This window comes from Dipodomys merriami, unplaced genomic scaffold, assembly GCF_024711535.1.
Source record: "Dipodomys merriami isolate MVZ:Mamm:240054 unplaced genomic scaffold, mDipMer1.0.p SCAF_24, whole genome shotgun sequence".
Lineage (NCBI taxonomy): Eukaryota > Metazoa > Chordata > Mammalia > Rodentia > Heteromyidae > Dipodomys > Dipodomys merriami.
The window spans coordinates 1,228,676-1,243,750 of NW_027203826.1; the positions used below are offsets into that span (position 1 = coordinate 1,228,676).

Below are 15,075 nucleotides of genomic sequence, written 5' to 3' on the forward strand. Positions count from 1 at the left end.
TTCTTTTTTTCAATTCTCTATGTTCTTTTTAAAAACTTATTTTTCTGAGTCTGAATTCATTCTGAGGCTCTATAGACCATGAGCTTCCTCATGGGCTTACTCTGTCAGCTTTTTCCAACTTTTTCTTACTCCTTTAGTTTCCAGAACTGTGTGCAATCTCACTTAACATTTCACTTATTTATTCAATTGATATTTTCTAAATTGTTATTATGTGCCAGGCACTGCTCACTGCTTTGAACACCTCAGATATACTAGTGAACAAAGCAGCATTTTGTTGGAGAAGTAGACAATAAATGGGGAAAAACTCAAAAAATATGTAAATTACATATCATTCCATAAGTAATAAATTCCATGGAGAGAAACAGAAAATAAGTTGAATAGGGAAAGTGTGGTTAGAAGTAGAAAGCATTTAGGGGAGTCCTCATTGAATAGATAGATGTAATACAGAGGAAGTAGGAATTTTGTCCTATAGTTTGGAAAGAGTATTCCAGAAAGAGGGAATGGTCAACACATGGTTCCCAAACAGGAATGTGTCTCCTAGAACTGGGGCTAGGAATATAGCTTAATTTTAGAACTCATGTTTCGTGTATATATGGCCTTATGTTCAATTCTATTTAGTCCTGCACCTGGAGAGACAGAAGACAAAAATAAAATGTCAGTTTGATGTTTTGAACTTGAAGTCTTAGTTTGAAGGATGTGAAACTATAAGTAGATTCAAAGGCTACTTACTTTTCTCCTTTCTTTGGAGAACTTTTGAACATTTTATATCTTTTATTCTTTTTACATTTACAGATCTTGCTTGTAGCAGGAAACAATACAATAGCTCCTTTATAAATAAAGGAAATTGACAACTATATATGATTCCTTCAATAAGTAAATCATATAATGACAAAGAATATGTCTTGTACACCTTAACTTTATTTGCTTTCCCTGGCCAATATTACTTTTCTCTGCATTTTGTTTTGCCATATATGGTGCCATACAAGGTCCTGGTGATTAAACCCAGGACCTTGCTTATGGTAGGCAAGCACTCTATCACAGAGCTACAGCCCACCTCCTATCATCATCATCATCAACATCAACATATATATATATATATATATATATAGTGCTATTTATGTATATATGTATGTGCTGAAGACAGAATACTGTTTTTACTCATTGATTTTTTTTCAATAAGCATGCATTTATGTTGCACTTAGGTAGCAAATATACAGTGGGAACTAGCTACTGGGGCTATAGTATAAAAATCATAGACATATATTTACCTTTATAAATTTGACTTTTAGTGGATGCCAATAAATAGTAAAAACAAGATCAACTAGTAAAATTACCAGGAGCCTTGTAAGTCTTAATAACTAGGCTAAATTCCATTCTAATTGAATTGCAACACATTAGGGAGTTATTTATTAGAATTACTATTGGCAGAAAATAATAGGAATCCAGAATTTCCTCTTACTTTCCATTGACCAGCTCTTAGTTGCAAAAGAAGCTAGGAAATGTAACTACTCTGAATAAAATTGAGCTTAGTTAAGTAAAGAAAGAAGGAACAATGGAAATTGAGGTAGGAAACCAACAGTTTCTATCACAGGAATCGGAATTATGGTTTTTAACCTTTACTCTGACTCAGCCATATAATCCCAGCATCTGGGAGGTTAAGGAAGAGAATATCATGAATTTGTAACCAGCCTGGGCTACACAGTGAGATTTGTCTTTAAAAAAAAAAAACAAACAACTTCAATCACCCATTTAACTCATCTACTTATTTTCTAGATAAAGAAGAGATCATGTTTTCTAAAGCAGAGATGCCTAAGATATCTGAATTTTTTCCTGAAAATCTCAGGTATGAGAATATATATAGTTTAAAAGTTGGTGCATAAATAATTGTCATTCAAGTCACAATTAGAATCATTTATCTGAAGAGCCATTTGGGCCTCTTAGGTACAATGGGAAAATGTCAAGGGGAGTTTCAGGGAGAGTTTGGTCAGTAGCATCTACATTAGTTTTTATTATCTTGTTCTAAAGTTTTAAAAGGCATTTTTACTATTGAAGTGTATACTACATGTACTATTTGTCGGTCTTTTTATTTGAACAGTCCTCAAGGAATCAAGGAAAAGATTTTGGGGTTTTTTGACCTTATTATAACAAAAATGAGGACATCTCAGGAAGACATCATCCCTTTGGAATCTTGCCAGTGTGAGGAGATCCTTCAAATGGTCATTTTACCACTGGCCCATCATTTTGTAGCTTTGGAAGAAAACAACAAAGCCTTATATTACTTCCTGGAAACTGCATCTGCTTATCTCATCCTAGGTGATAACTATAGGGTAAGCAGTTTCTACTCAGACCTACTCTACCCTTAGACAACTTAAGAGACTGCACAGCCAGGAGGGAGTGCACATGGAAATCTCATTGCTCCTTGTTGATTCCTACAGCAACATTCTTTTTTGTTTGGTTTTAATGTGTCTCAATGTTAGGTAACGGAACAATGCTCAAAGCCCTTGGTTAATTTTTTAAAGCTATTTATACCCTAAGGAGTCATGAATAATTCAGAAGACATTGAAGCCAAAGAATTACTAGGTGTCATGGTGTGCAATGCATTTGCACTTCCATTCTCACCACAGGAAATCTGCCTGGATTACGACTCAACAGACTTCCCTCCCCTTGCCTTTTGCACATTTCCCATGACTTCAGGAGACCAGGAGATACTGACTTATCTTAAGCTCTTCAAGTCTGATCTTATCTTGATGTCACATGTTCCAAGAATCATCAGTCTCATGATGCCATAGGAGGCTGATGTGTAAATGATGAGAGTTGTTCAGGGCCTTACTTTCTTCTGCCTTCTAAAGATGGTGAGGGACGTCTATAAGGAAGGGAGGACTGGGGATCACCCTAACTCATTCTAAAAATGGAAGCCTGCTTTTCATACAGGTAGAGATGCTATCCGTGGCAGTGTATACTTTATTGGAAATAGGGAGGCTGGGGATAGATTTCTTACAGCAGGAAATTGCCCTGGGAGGAACTTAAGGGGGAAGGCAATTCACGTGATAACTTCCCTTCCTTCAGTATCTGGGGCCCACAGCCTTTCAGTGGTCTGACTGTACAACTCAATGCTTTTCAACTCCCCATGCTACTTTCAGGCATATTTGTATTTGAATGAAGGAGAAAGGCTTCTGAAAATTCTTAAGAGGGAAAAATCTTGGAGTCAGACTTTTGAGTCTGCCACCTTTCATACCCTCAAAGGTCAGGTAAGAAACCATTAAAGCATAAATCTGCTATTTTCTTTGGGTCTTTCCATAAAGAAGTTATTTTTATACTTTCATGTTGTCACTTTGTCCCCTACCACAAATTCTTGTCCAAGACTGTATAACCTCAAGTCCCTAAACACAGAGCCTCCTTACTATCACTTACCAGGAATGGGACAGGTGGACATCTGTATAGTTTGTAACTAGACACCAGTGGCTGACACCTGTAAACCTAGCTACTCAGGAGGCGGAGATCCTGGGGATCCCAGTTTTAAGTCAGTCTGGCCATCTCCAAATGGCCAACAAAAAGCAGGCTGGAGGTGTGGCTCAAGTAATTCAAGTAATAGAGCACCAGCCACCAGCAAATAAATTGAGTGACAGTGTGAGGACCTGAGTTCAAGCCCCAGAACCAAAAAGATTTTTTTTAACAACCTAGACAAATGGACATGTATGAGTAAACTTTTTCCCAGAGATAGATTTTGATACTGAACTAAGATGCTAAATCCTCATCCCTAGCCTTCCTTCATGCATACATCCATAAACATTTGGGCCGAGGAGGATTTTGTTTCTGGAACATCCCACAATATTTTGTTGCTGGAATACATTATGTCCAGACTCATTGCTTTTCCTCTCTTCCTCTCTCCCCATAGGTCTGCTTTAATATGGGACACATGGTGCTTGCCAAGAAAATGCTGAGGAAGGCTCTGAAGCTTCTCAATCGAGTCTTCCCTTACAACTTTATCTCCCTGTTTCTCCAAAGCCATGTTGAGAAGAACAGACATTTCCATTTCTTGAATCAGCAGGGCCAAGAGGGCCTACCTCCAGAGTAAGGAACATGCTGGGGAAAGATGAGTGCTTCATCCTATTCCTTAATGAGACAGACTTTCACATGATGCAAACCAGCCCTCAAATCCTGGAGCATAAAGACTTCAGTTTAGTCTCATCCCTTTCTAGAGAAGGGGGAGGCAGAAGTCAGTGAGGCTCCCAGGCCAGAGCTGCATTTCACAGGAAGTGATTGTCAAAGGGAGTTCAGATGACCTCAGTATGAGGGTTCCCTTTATAAAGTGAGCCCCAGTGTTCCTTCTACTCATTTAGCCTTAAAACCCTGGCCCTCTCTCATCCACCTTCCAATCACAGCCAGCACTAACACTCCTAGAACCTCAATCTCCAGCCCTCTATCATTCAGTGCTAAGAAAAAGAGCAGGCCCTCTGCTAAAAACAAAACAAAACAATGACAAGGATGGGGATTACATGGGGATGTCCATTGACCAAAATTGGACTCTTAAGATTTGTACCTGCCAGTATATACACATTTAATAATGAAACAAACAATAATGCTTTTGAAAGTGGAGAGTGGATGGAAAGGTAGAAGCTAAGTAAGTGTTAAGAACATATAATTCATAATGTGCTGTCGTTTCCATGTCTATATTTGAACTTTTCTAAAAGAAGCTTTTAAAATATCCCACCTATCTCATATATTCTACTTATCTAACAATTCATATCTTGGGAAATGCTTCCTTGTTGGAAGTCTGGAGAGCTGACAACCTCTCACTTGAGGAAGATAAATAGCATTATTTCTACAGTTTCTTCCTAAGGTTGCTAGCATCTGTTCCCTTGAGTAAATTGCTATAGCAATTGTTGCAATCTCAACAAAAAAAAAAACTCCTCCCCAGGGAGTTAGTTTAAAAATGCTCATTTCTAGTTGAGCATGGTGGTTCATGCCTATTATAATCCTAGCTTCTTGGGAGGATAAGATCAGGAAGATTTCTGACTGGCAAAAATTTCATGAGATCTCCACCTAAAAACAAATAAAAGCTGAGCATGATGGTGCACATCTGTCTTCCTAGCTACAGAGGGAAGCATAAATAGGAGTGTGGTCTTGGTTGGTCCAGGCCAAAAAAAAAAAAAAGACCTTATCTCAAAAATGATCAAAACAGGGCTGGGAAGGTGGCTCAGTGGTAGAACGCTTGCTTTGCATGCCTGAGGCCCTGGGTTCAATTCCTCAGCACCACATAAGCAGAAAAAGCCAGAAGTGGCACTGTGGCTCAAGCGGTAGAGCGCTAGCCTGGAGCTGAAGAGCTGAGGGACAGCACTCAGGCCCAGAGTTCAGGCCCCCAGGACTGGCAAAAAAAAAAAAAAAAAAAAAAAGATCAAAACAAACAGGATTGGGGGAATGGCTGAAGTGATACAAAGCCCTGAGTCCAATATGCCCCCCTTATATAAGAATAGATATAATTTCCATTGTCAAGTGGAGGCCTAGCCTCCGTAGCAATGTGAAATAAAGAAAATAACACATGGAACTGAGGTAAATAGGGTTTGAGACCTGGCACCCTCACATTCTAGCCATGTGACTTTGAGTTAATGACTTCACCCATCTGAGTGTTAATTTTTTTTTTTCATGGCTGGTCCTGGGGTTTGAACACAGAGTCTGGGCACTGTTGCTGACTGTTTTTGCTCAAGACTAGTGTATCATTTGTGCCATAGCTCCCCTTCTGGCTGTTTTTTTTTTGGGGGGGGTCGGTCATGGGGCCCGAACTCTGGGCCTGGGCGCTGTCCCTCAGCTCTTCAGCTCAAGGCGAGCGCTCCACCGCTTGAGCCACAGCGCCACTTCCGGTTTTCTGGTGGTTTATTGGAGATAAGAGTTTCACGGACTTTCCTGCCCGGGCTGGCTTTGAACCATGATCCTCGGATCTCAGCCTCCTGAGTAGCTAGGATTACAGGCCTGAGCCACCAGCACCCAGCTTCCTGGCTGTTTTTATTTTTTGAGTAGTTAATTGGAGGTAAGAGTCTCACAGACTTTCCTACCTGGAGTGGCCTTGAACTGCAATCCTCAGATCTCAGCCTCCTGAGTAACCAGGAGCCACTGGCTTGAGTGTCACTTTCCTGGTGTGTAAAATGAGGTTAGTTATTCCTTCCTTTCCTATAAGGTCCTTATCAGACTGAAATGTGATTAAGTGAGCTCAATGTGCCTTTTCAACAGCTTCATTTAATTAGCAATTACATGACACACACATAGCAGGTGTTTTACCTACCTTAATCATCATGAAGTAGGCATTTTGGTCCTCATTGTAAAATGAAGAAAATGTGTTTCATAAAATCAAACATGCTTGCCACTAATGGGGGCAGATGTAGATTCAAGTCAGGTTCAACTCCTGAAACTACCCTGAGACACTGTGTGTGGTATTCCCTAAACATGCTAGTTATCATAAACTTCTCTCTCTGTGTTTCATTTGTTTTACTTAATCAATAGGAAGAAGAAGTTGGCACAACTTTACCAGGAAACCACTTGCTTCTCCTTGCTATGGCAGATCTATAGCTTAAATTACTTTTTTCATCACAAGTATTATGGCAACCTGGCAGCTCTGATGCAAGTGAACACAGCACTGGAAACTCAAAATGATTTCCAGGTAGGGCATTTTCTCTAGCTGCTCCTAGAATTTTGGAATCTCATTTGGAGAGAAAATTCTAACAAAGTCAACTAGAATTGAAAATTATAAGGATAAAATAAAAGCCTGCCAGCAGCTCTTAAAACACTTTGGCCCCCAAACCACTTCACATTCTTAGAAATTACTGAACTTTTGCCAGGCACTAGGAAATCATCAGCCTGTAATTCTAGCTGTTCAGGAGGCTGAGATCTGAGGATTGCAATTTGAAGCAAACTCAAGGCATGAAAGTCCATGAGACTCTTATCTCTAATCAACCACCAAAAACCCAGAAGTAGACCTTGGCTCAAGTGGTAGAGCACCAACCTTGAGTGAAAAAGCTAAGGGACAGCACTCCAGCCTACATCCAAGCCCCAGTACTGGACCAATTTGGAAGCATTGATGTTTTCAAGTTGCTTTTATCTACATGAGTCTTATCTGTTATTGTTATTATAGAACTCAAACTTGGAAATTTAAAATACTTTAAAATAGAAGTAATAGACACATTCCATGTTTTCACTAAAAAACTATTTCTCTAAGCAAAAAAATATGTAGTAAAGTATGGCCATCAGTTACATAGATGGCTTGCTTTATAGATGTAAACTAGATCCTTCCACCTACTTCTACTTTGATTCTGTGGCAATATCACACACATTACCACTGGAAAACTGCAATATACTCAGAGAATGAAAGTTATGGAGGGAAGTTTTAAACAATGATTCTCTTTTTTAAAAGATAGAATCAAGCCAGGTGCCAGTGGCTCATGCTTATAATCCTAGCTACTAAGATCTGAGATGACTATTCAGAGCAAGCTGGAACAGGAAAGTCCAGGAGACTTTTATATCCAATTAACCACCAAAAAGCTGAAAGAGGAGTTGTAGCTTAAGTGGTAGAAGATAGCTGTGAATAAAAAAGCCAAATGAATCTATCAAGTCCTGGGTCTAAACCTGAGACTGAGAGGCCAGCCCAAGCAAAAAACTTTGTGGAGGCCCATCTCAATAGAAAAAGCTGGGTGTGTGGTATGTTCCTGTCATCTCAGTTATGGTAGAAAACCTAAATAAGAGGATCATAATCTAGGTGAGCCTAGGCTTCATCACCCCCTCCCCCACTAAAAAAGCAAGACCCTGTCTCCAAAATAAAGCATAAAGGAGTGTGGCTTAAGCAGTAGATCATGTGCCTAACAAGTACAAAACCCTGAATTCAAATCCTAGCATAACCATAAAAAATCTTCTTTTATCTCCATTCTTTACCCTCCCTTCTCCTGCAAAAAAAAAAAAAAAAAAAGCACCTACCATTTAAACTTTGAAGAGCTCTTCTCAGTTGTCAGCATATATCTGTTAAATACAGGTGACATTTGATTTTTTACAGAGATTAAAATATTTGTATTTTCATTTAAGAATGGTAGGCAAAAGAAGCCATTGAGGGGCTGGGAAGATGGCTCAGTGGTAGAGTGCTTGCCTTGCATGCCTGAGGCCCTGGGTTCAATTCCTCAGCACCACATAAGCAAAAAAGAAAAAAGCCAGAGGTGGCGCTGTGGCTCAAGTGGTAGAGCGCTAGCCTTGAGCTGAAGAGCTGAGGGACAGCGCCCAGGCCCAGAGTTCAGGCCCCACTACCGGACTCAAAAAAAAAAAAAAAAAAAAAGAAGAAGCCATTGAGGTAATTGATTGGTTAGATCCGATTTGATTTGTGTATGTCCTAATGCCCAAACCTGATGCACAAATGTTTGCTGACAAGAACTGGGTGGTTTCCTCATGCTTCCTGGTTTGGGTTCCACCTCAATGTTTCCCCTACTCTCCTCCATTGCTGCCATTTCAGATCGTTAAGGCTTACCTGGACTATTCACTGTACCACCAGCTGACTGGCTATAAGGGCATGTGGTTCAAATATGAAATCATGGCCATGGAACAGATCTTGAACCTACCCCTGAAAGGCGAGGGCATTGAAATCGTGGCACATGTGGCTGATACATTGGGCTACATCAAGTTCATAATGGGTCACCTGGACCTGGCCATTGAGTTAGGTAAGGGCTGTCTGGGCATGCAGGAGTTTGAAGACACAGGTCATTACTTCTAATACATAGTGGCATTGTTTTCTTTTTTAGGCTCTCGAGCCCATAAGATGTGGGCCCTACTCCGGAATCCCAACAAACACTATATAGTCCTCTGCAGACTTAGCAAATCTCTCTTCTTGAAAAGCAGGTATTTATCTTAAAATATTTTCCAAATTTAGAAAACCATATGATTGAGTGTTCTGGGTTTGGTGGACTCTGGTGATACTGTTGGAAAAGGAGCAAAGAGTCTGGAGTAAGATGACATGACTGGTAATTGTCATCTTTTACCTTTGGATACCAGTTTTGGTTTTTTCTGTTAAGTCTTTTAACAGAATTCTTGCATATATATCAACCCTCATCTGGTTCTTCTGTCCATGACTGGAGGGGATATTATCTTCCCTATTGTGAAAATCAGGCCTCTAACTCTTAGAGGTACATGGAGAAAAGGAAAGTCTGCTCAGAGAATAGCAGTCAGGAATGGAGCTCAGGCTATTGTGGCCTGGTTCTGGTCTCCCAGATTTGGAGGAAATCTAATAAAACCACTTGAGAAAAGAAAACAACAACAACAACAACAAAAAAAAAAAACAAGCTAACTAGGGAATTAGGTCCCAGTCTTGAGCAGAGGTTGGGTTTCAGTTTTTATGTCTCTTTGCCATATTTGGCACTGAATTTCTGTGCAGGACCAAGATTAGGCAATGACTGAATTTCATCCTTTTCTCTCCATTGTTTAATCCTACCATCTTTTCTTCCAAAGATACAAGCAACTGATTCAGGTGATGGGGTGGCTGTGGGATCTTTCTGTTGCAGAAGAGCACATCTTTAGCAAGGCATTTTTCTATTTTGTCTGCTTGGATATCCTGCTTTATTCTGGTAAGTGTGGCCTTGGAACTGAGAAGTGAGTGGGAGTGTGGCCCATATGCTGATTTGTTAGAGCCAGGCTTCAAGACTGTTTGTTTTCAGGCTATCTTAGGAGCAACCTAGTAGGTGCCAGGATTGTAAGGGAGCCATAAAATAATTGATTAAATCTTGAAGGACTTCTTGGATCTAAGCTGTCAGTTACATTGTCAGATGTTCATATATGTAATCATCACTGGCACTAACTTAGTATTTAATTTTTAGGGACTATACTTAGGAAGTTCATGCTTTACAATGAAGTGTTGGATTGCTAACCATGAGAGCTGTTGATGATTTGGAAAACAAAGTTCTTTCCTGCCAAGCTTTAAATGACAGGTTGACAGTCCTCAGTGTCCACATCAGACCAGAGAATACCATCAGAGGGCTATTTTCTACCCTGATTATTTTTCCAGTACTAGGTCTTGAATTAAGGGCCTCATATTTGCTAGGCAAATACTTCACCTCTTGAGCCATACTTCCAGTCACACGTGGTTTTGAAAGGGGAACTACAGGTGGAAATATGTAGAAGTTCCAGGCTATTCTAGGGCACGCTCTGCATTTGAACTAGAAAAGTATGGCTTAACCTCCACCCCTGCCTAGTGTGCCTTAATGAAATTATGTTATAGAACCATAACAATCCACAATGTAACCCAGATTCAGCAAGGACAGGGAAATACAGTCAAATGGTTGTTGCAATTTATGGAACCCTGTAGATGGATAAAGTGATCAGAGACTACTGACTCTCATTGATGGAAAAGTCTATTGGGAGCATCTAGATAAGAAAGATGATTCCTCTTCTCCCCAAACACCCCTACACATGCGTACCAGCAATGATTTCATGTTTCTCTATTATTTAGGTTTTGTTTATAGGACATTTGAAGAATGTTTAGAGTTTATATGCCAAAATGAAGACAACAGAATCCTCAAGTTCCAAAATGGACTTCTCCTGGGACTTTATTCCTGCATAGCAGTCTGGTAATAATGTGCTATTGATCACTCAATAAGAACAGTTCTCTTACATATTTTATATGAAAGCAAAAGTACTCACAAACTATATCTGAGATCTCTTAAAGGTATTAGGAAATATTGACCTGAGAAATCTCCTAGTTCTTCACCCTCAGCAAGTGCAGAAAAGTTGTTGTATATGATACAATACTTATTTATATTCTCATCATATGGGATGATAAGAAAATATTATAGGACAAAAACCACCACCCCAGGGTAGGGGAAAAGTATGGATTTGTTACAGATGGGTGATCATGGAGGTGAAGATCTCAGATTCTTAGTGCCATCAATGAAGAACTGAATATAAAGAGGCAAAGCAAGAACTTTAATAGAGAAAGTCCACAATTAAGGGAAACAGCAGATTCAAGCTAGATGGCTCAAGAGCAAATATGTGGTTAAGAAAGTTTCAGTTTTTAGGATTTGGAGATTATTTGGAGTGTTTGGAGGAATTCATGGTAATGGCAGACAGCTGATCTTAGAGAAATGAAGGGTCATGATGAGGAAGATTTTTGGAAGAGATCAGTGCATGTACAAAATTGCCAACCTATGGTTTCAATTATATGAGATGCAGTGTATATGCATGAAGTCTGAAGTAGGAGTTTGTTGTACTGTCAGCCCAAGGATGCAAAGGGTTCCACTATGCAGGTGCTTTGGTTTGGTTAGAACTGGCTGGAAGTTTTTCTGTTCCTAGAAGGAAATCCTACCTGAAAACTGACAACTCATAACCCCTAGGGAGAAATGGCCATGAGAAGTACTGGGGAGGAGATAGGACTTGGTGTCTGTTAGGGCCTGACTGGGATGTTGTTTTTATCATTCTTCCCCTATAGCCAACCAGCCTCTGAGTCCTATCTGTGGATTTTGCTAAACCCAGAGAGAAACTATTTGGGGTGGGGATGTAGATTACAAGTATACTCATTATGGATAGACTTTTTTTTCTTCTTGTATACATTGTGTACTTGTATTAATTGTCACAAGTAGTCTAGAGATGACTGTCATATACAGGAGGATATGCATAGGTTATGTGTAAATGTTGATTGTTCTCTCTCCTCTATGATGGTACAGGTATGCTAGACTTCAGGAATGGGACAACTTTTACAAATTTTCCAACAGAGCTAAAACCCTAGTGCCAAAAAGAACCCCAACAGTTCTTTACTATGAAGGAATCATTAGGTACATGGAGGGGCAAGTTCTTCACCTTCAGAAGCAAATTGAAGAGCAGTCTGAGAATGCCCAGGACAGTGGGGTTGAGCTGCTTAAGGTGAGGCCTGGTTTCAATTTTTCCAGAATAAATTCCTACCTTAGTGGCTTTCCATTTTCTCCTCCTCCCCCTCTTCCTCCTCCTACTCCTCTTCCTTCTCCCTCCTTCCCTCCTTTTCCTCTCCTCTTCCTGTTTGTTTTTGAGGTCTCACACTAGGTTTGAATTCTCAATTCTTTTACCTCCACCTCGCAAGTGCTGGGATTACAGGTCTGCATCACAATACCCAGTACCTTCCTAGACTGTTTCTTTTAGATGAAAACATTTCTACCTGTTTGTAATAGAAGGTAATTTGGTTTTTTGGAGCTTTTTGTTTTTGTTTTTTGCCAGTCCTGGGGCCTGAACCCAGGGCCTGGACTCTGTCCCTGAGCTACTCTATGCTCACAGCTAGCACTCTACCAGTTGAGCCACAGCACTACTTCTGGCTTTTTCTGAGTAGTTTATTGGAGATGAGTCTCACCGACTTTGCTGCCCAGGCTGCCGTTGAACCATAACCTTCAGATCTCAGCCTCCTGATTAGCCCCAGCAGGAAAGTCCTTGAAACCCTTTATTAGTCAGGATATTTTTTTTATCTTAATATTCTCTGCATCTCTCTCTTTCCCTCTCTAGAACTTAGAGCGTCTTGTGGCTCAAAACACCACTGGCCCTGTTTTCTACCCAAGACTCTACCACCTGATGGCCTACGTCTGCATATTAATGGGAGATGGGGAAAACTGTGATCTCTTCCTGAACACAGCCTTGCAGCTCTGTGAAAGACAGGGTAATATGCTGGAGAAATGCTGGCTGAATATGAGCAAGGTGTGTATCAGCTGTTAAGCTGCCACAGGATTCTCACCCTTCTAAGAAAGGCCCAGAAGGCTAACGTTCTAGTTAGGTCACTCTTAATTAGTCCATTTGGACTGCTATCACAAAATACCTCAGACTGAGAAATTTATATATAAGAGACAGTTACTGCTCACAGTTTTAGTGGTGCTAGAGAAGCCTGTTTTTCAATGATGGTGTCTCTTGTTGTGGTCTTGCTTGGCAAAATGTAGAAGAGGGAAATATGTTCCATATACTCCCCTCCCCACACACACTGGAACTAGGACTGGAAGTCAAGTGCATTATCCCTTAGCTTTCTTGTTTAAGACTGCTTTAGAGACAAAAATTTTGCTAGCCAAGGTAAACAGACTACAGGAAGAGAGCCTTGAAACTGTATGGATAGAGGCTAGTTATGAGTGAGCTCCCACCTGTGCAAAGCCAAGACTTTCTTCTCATATAAAGGCCAGTTTCACTGATCCAAGTCAAAGAGTGCTCACTAACCCTTTGTTCCCTATAACCCTCTCAAGGAATGGTGGTACTCGAGTTCTGAGTTAACATCAGACCAATGGCTGCACACTGTCTTGAGTCTCCCGACCTGGGACAAAATTGCATCAGGCAAGATAAGCATTCAAGATGTTCAAAAGAACAAATTCTTGATGAGAGTTAACATCTTGGACAATCCTTTCTAACATTTTGTGAAAGAAAACAAAACCTGGTAAGAGCCATCCCTTTACCACAAAGCCTTCATGATCTTTCTGCAGATTTCATGGGTGCTTCCATACCAGACACTGTTTGTTACTTCTTTCTAGAGAGTCAAAAATGGTTAGACATCATCCCTCTTCACTTTCTCTAACTTTATACAAATTGCCTTTACCTTTGTTGGATGTTGCTATATCCTATTTTGTTGAGCCTGTGAGAAATTGTATCATATGGGAAAATATTAATATCAAGGTGGTTTGAGGTCTTGTATTATGACAGACATGTTCCTAATTAATGATTAAAATGTTTATTTTTAAATGTCTAGCTGTTGTCTAGAGGTAGCATAATATTGCAAGTAGCAAACTTTCTGTTCCTCATCTCTAAGGATGAGATTGGAAAAGATTCATTTTTGCTGGCTTTTGAAGCCAGGGTGCTTTTGTCGTACTAGCCCCTTTAACCAAAAACATAAAATATCTTTGGAAATAAAATTTTAATTGAAGTATTAATATTTTTGACAAATTATTTGCCTATCTATTTAGTACTGGGATCAAACCCAGGGCAATGTATATATTAGCATAAACACTGCCACTGAGATACAGCCTTAGCTTAAAATGTATTTAGTAGTTAAGACACAACAGAATTCATCTTTATTTCCAAGAGATTAAGGGATGTGTGTGTGTGAGAGAGAGAGTGAGTAGTTTTTCCTCCTGATAATCTGAGTTCTATAAAGGAAGTGGAGCAAAACTATATTGTAGAAGGAGGTTAGCCACCAGATGCTTAGCAGCCTGGCATGATGGGAAGGGCAATACACTATGAAATCAGTATATCAGGCTCATACTACATACTGGTGGCTCATGCCTGTAATCCTAGCTACTCAGGAGACTGAGATCTGGGGGTGGAGATTAGAAGCCAGTCTGGGCAGGTTAATTTAAGAGACTTTTATCTCCAATCACCAAAATCAAAACACCAAAAGGGCTGGGTTAAACCTTCCCCAATGACCTCTTCAGAACAATGGCCCAGAAGATAAGATAATGGGAAGGTTTTCTTCTTTGTACAAAGTGAAGGTCACTCCTTTCTCAGAGCTCTCTAAGTAGGAGTGGTGGTAGGCAAGTGTTGGATGAGTGGATAGGTCCAAAGAATGGGTGTGCTCACCAGACAAGCTAGAGCCATGCTTGCCCAGTAGAAAAGAAATATTTGACAGACAGAACTCAGAACCTGAGACTCACTAGACACAAGCTACACTGTACACACACACACACACACACACACACACACACACACACACACACACACACACACACACGCACACACACACACCAGTGCCAGCTTTGGTCCCTGCTACCAGAGAAAGGGGAACCTGGAAGGGCATCCATGTAAATTACTAATATTCTACCAGGTGAAGTTCTCCAGGAAGAAAGGAGCTGGGGATAATTCTCAGCTATCTGTCAAACACTTGCTCTCTAGGACTTCAAATGCTGTTTTCACATGTTATTGGCTTCTGACCAAGCCAAAGCAAAGGCTAAGCAGGATTGGAGAATATAGAAAGGGACAGAGCAGGTGCTTATCAGAAGTATGATGGCATAATTCCATGAGAAAAGATGTTGATCACGTGTGTGATATATTTATGACAGCCAAGAAAGGGTATCAACCAAGGTATCCATTGAGGAATGAATGGATAAAGAAAATGTGGCATTGTATACACAT

The 15,075-nt window shown here is 40.2% G+C and overlaps 1 protein-coding gene across 5 annotated transcripts in view; it reads left to right on the forward strand.

Moving 5' to 3' along the window:
* Positions 1-13,844, forward strand: part of Adcy10 (adenylate cyclase 10) — an 80,520-nt gene extending 66,676 nt beyond the window's left edge. For all 5 annotated transcript variants that reach the window (XM_070034150.1, XM_070034154.1, XM_070034153.1 and 2 more), the window contains 12 exons: positions 1,774-1,843; positions 2,096-2,327; positions 3,141-3,248; positions 3,896-4,071; positions 6,496-6,652; positions 8,483-8,687; positions 8,769-8,865; positions 9,472-9,587; positions 10,469-10,586; positions 11,679-11,874; positions 12,481-12,669; positions 13,200-13,844. In XM_070034150.1, the coding sequence (XP_069890251.1) occupies positions 1,774-1,843; positions 2,096-2,327; positions 3,141-3,248; positions 3,896-4,071; positions 6,496-6,652; positions 8,483-8,687; positions 8,769-8,865; positions 9,472-9,587; positions 10,469-10,586; positions 11,679-11,874; positions 12,481-12,669; positions 13,200-13,361 (1,826 nt within the window). In that variant the 3' untranslated portion in view covers positions 13,362-13,844. The remainder of the gene's footprint in view (positions 1-1,773; positions 1,844-2,095; positions 2,328-3,140; positions 3,249-3,895; positions 4,072-6,495; positions 6,653-8,482; positions 8,688-8,768; positions 8,866-9,471; positions 9,588-10,468; positions 10,587-11,678; positions 11,875-12,480; positions 12,670-13,199) is intronic.
* Positions 13,845-15,075: the final 1,231 nt, after the last annotated feature.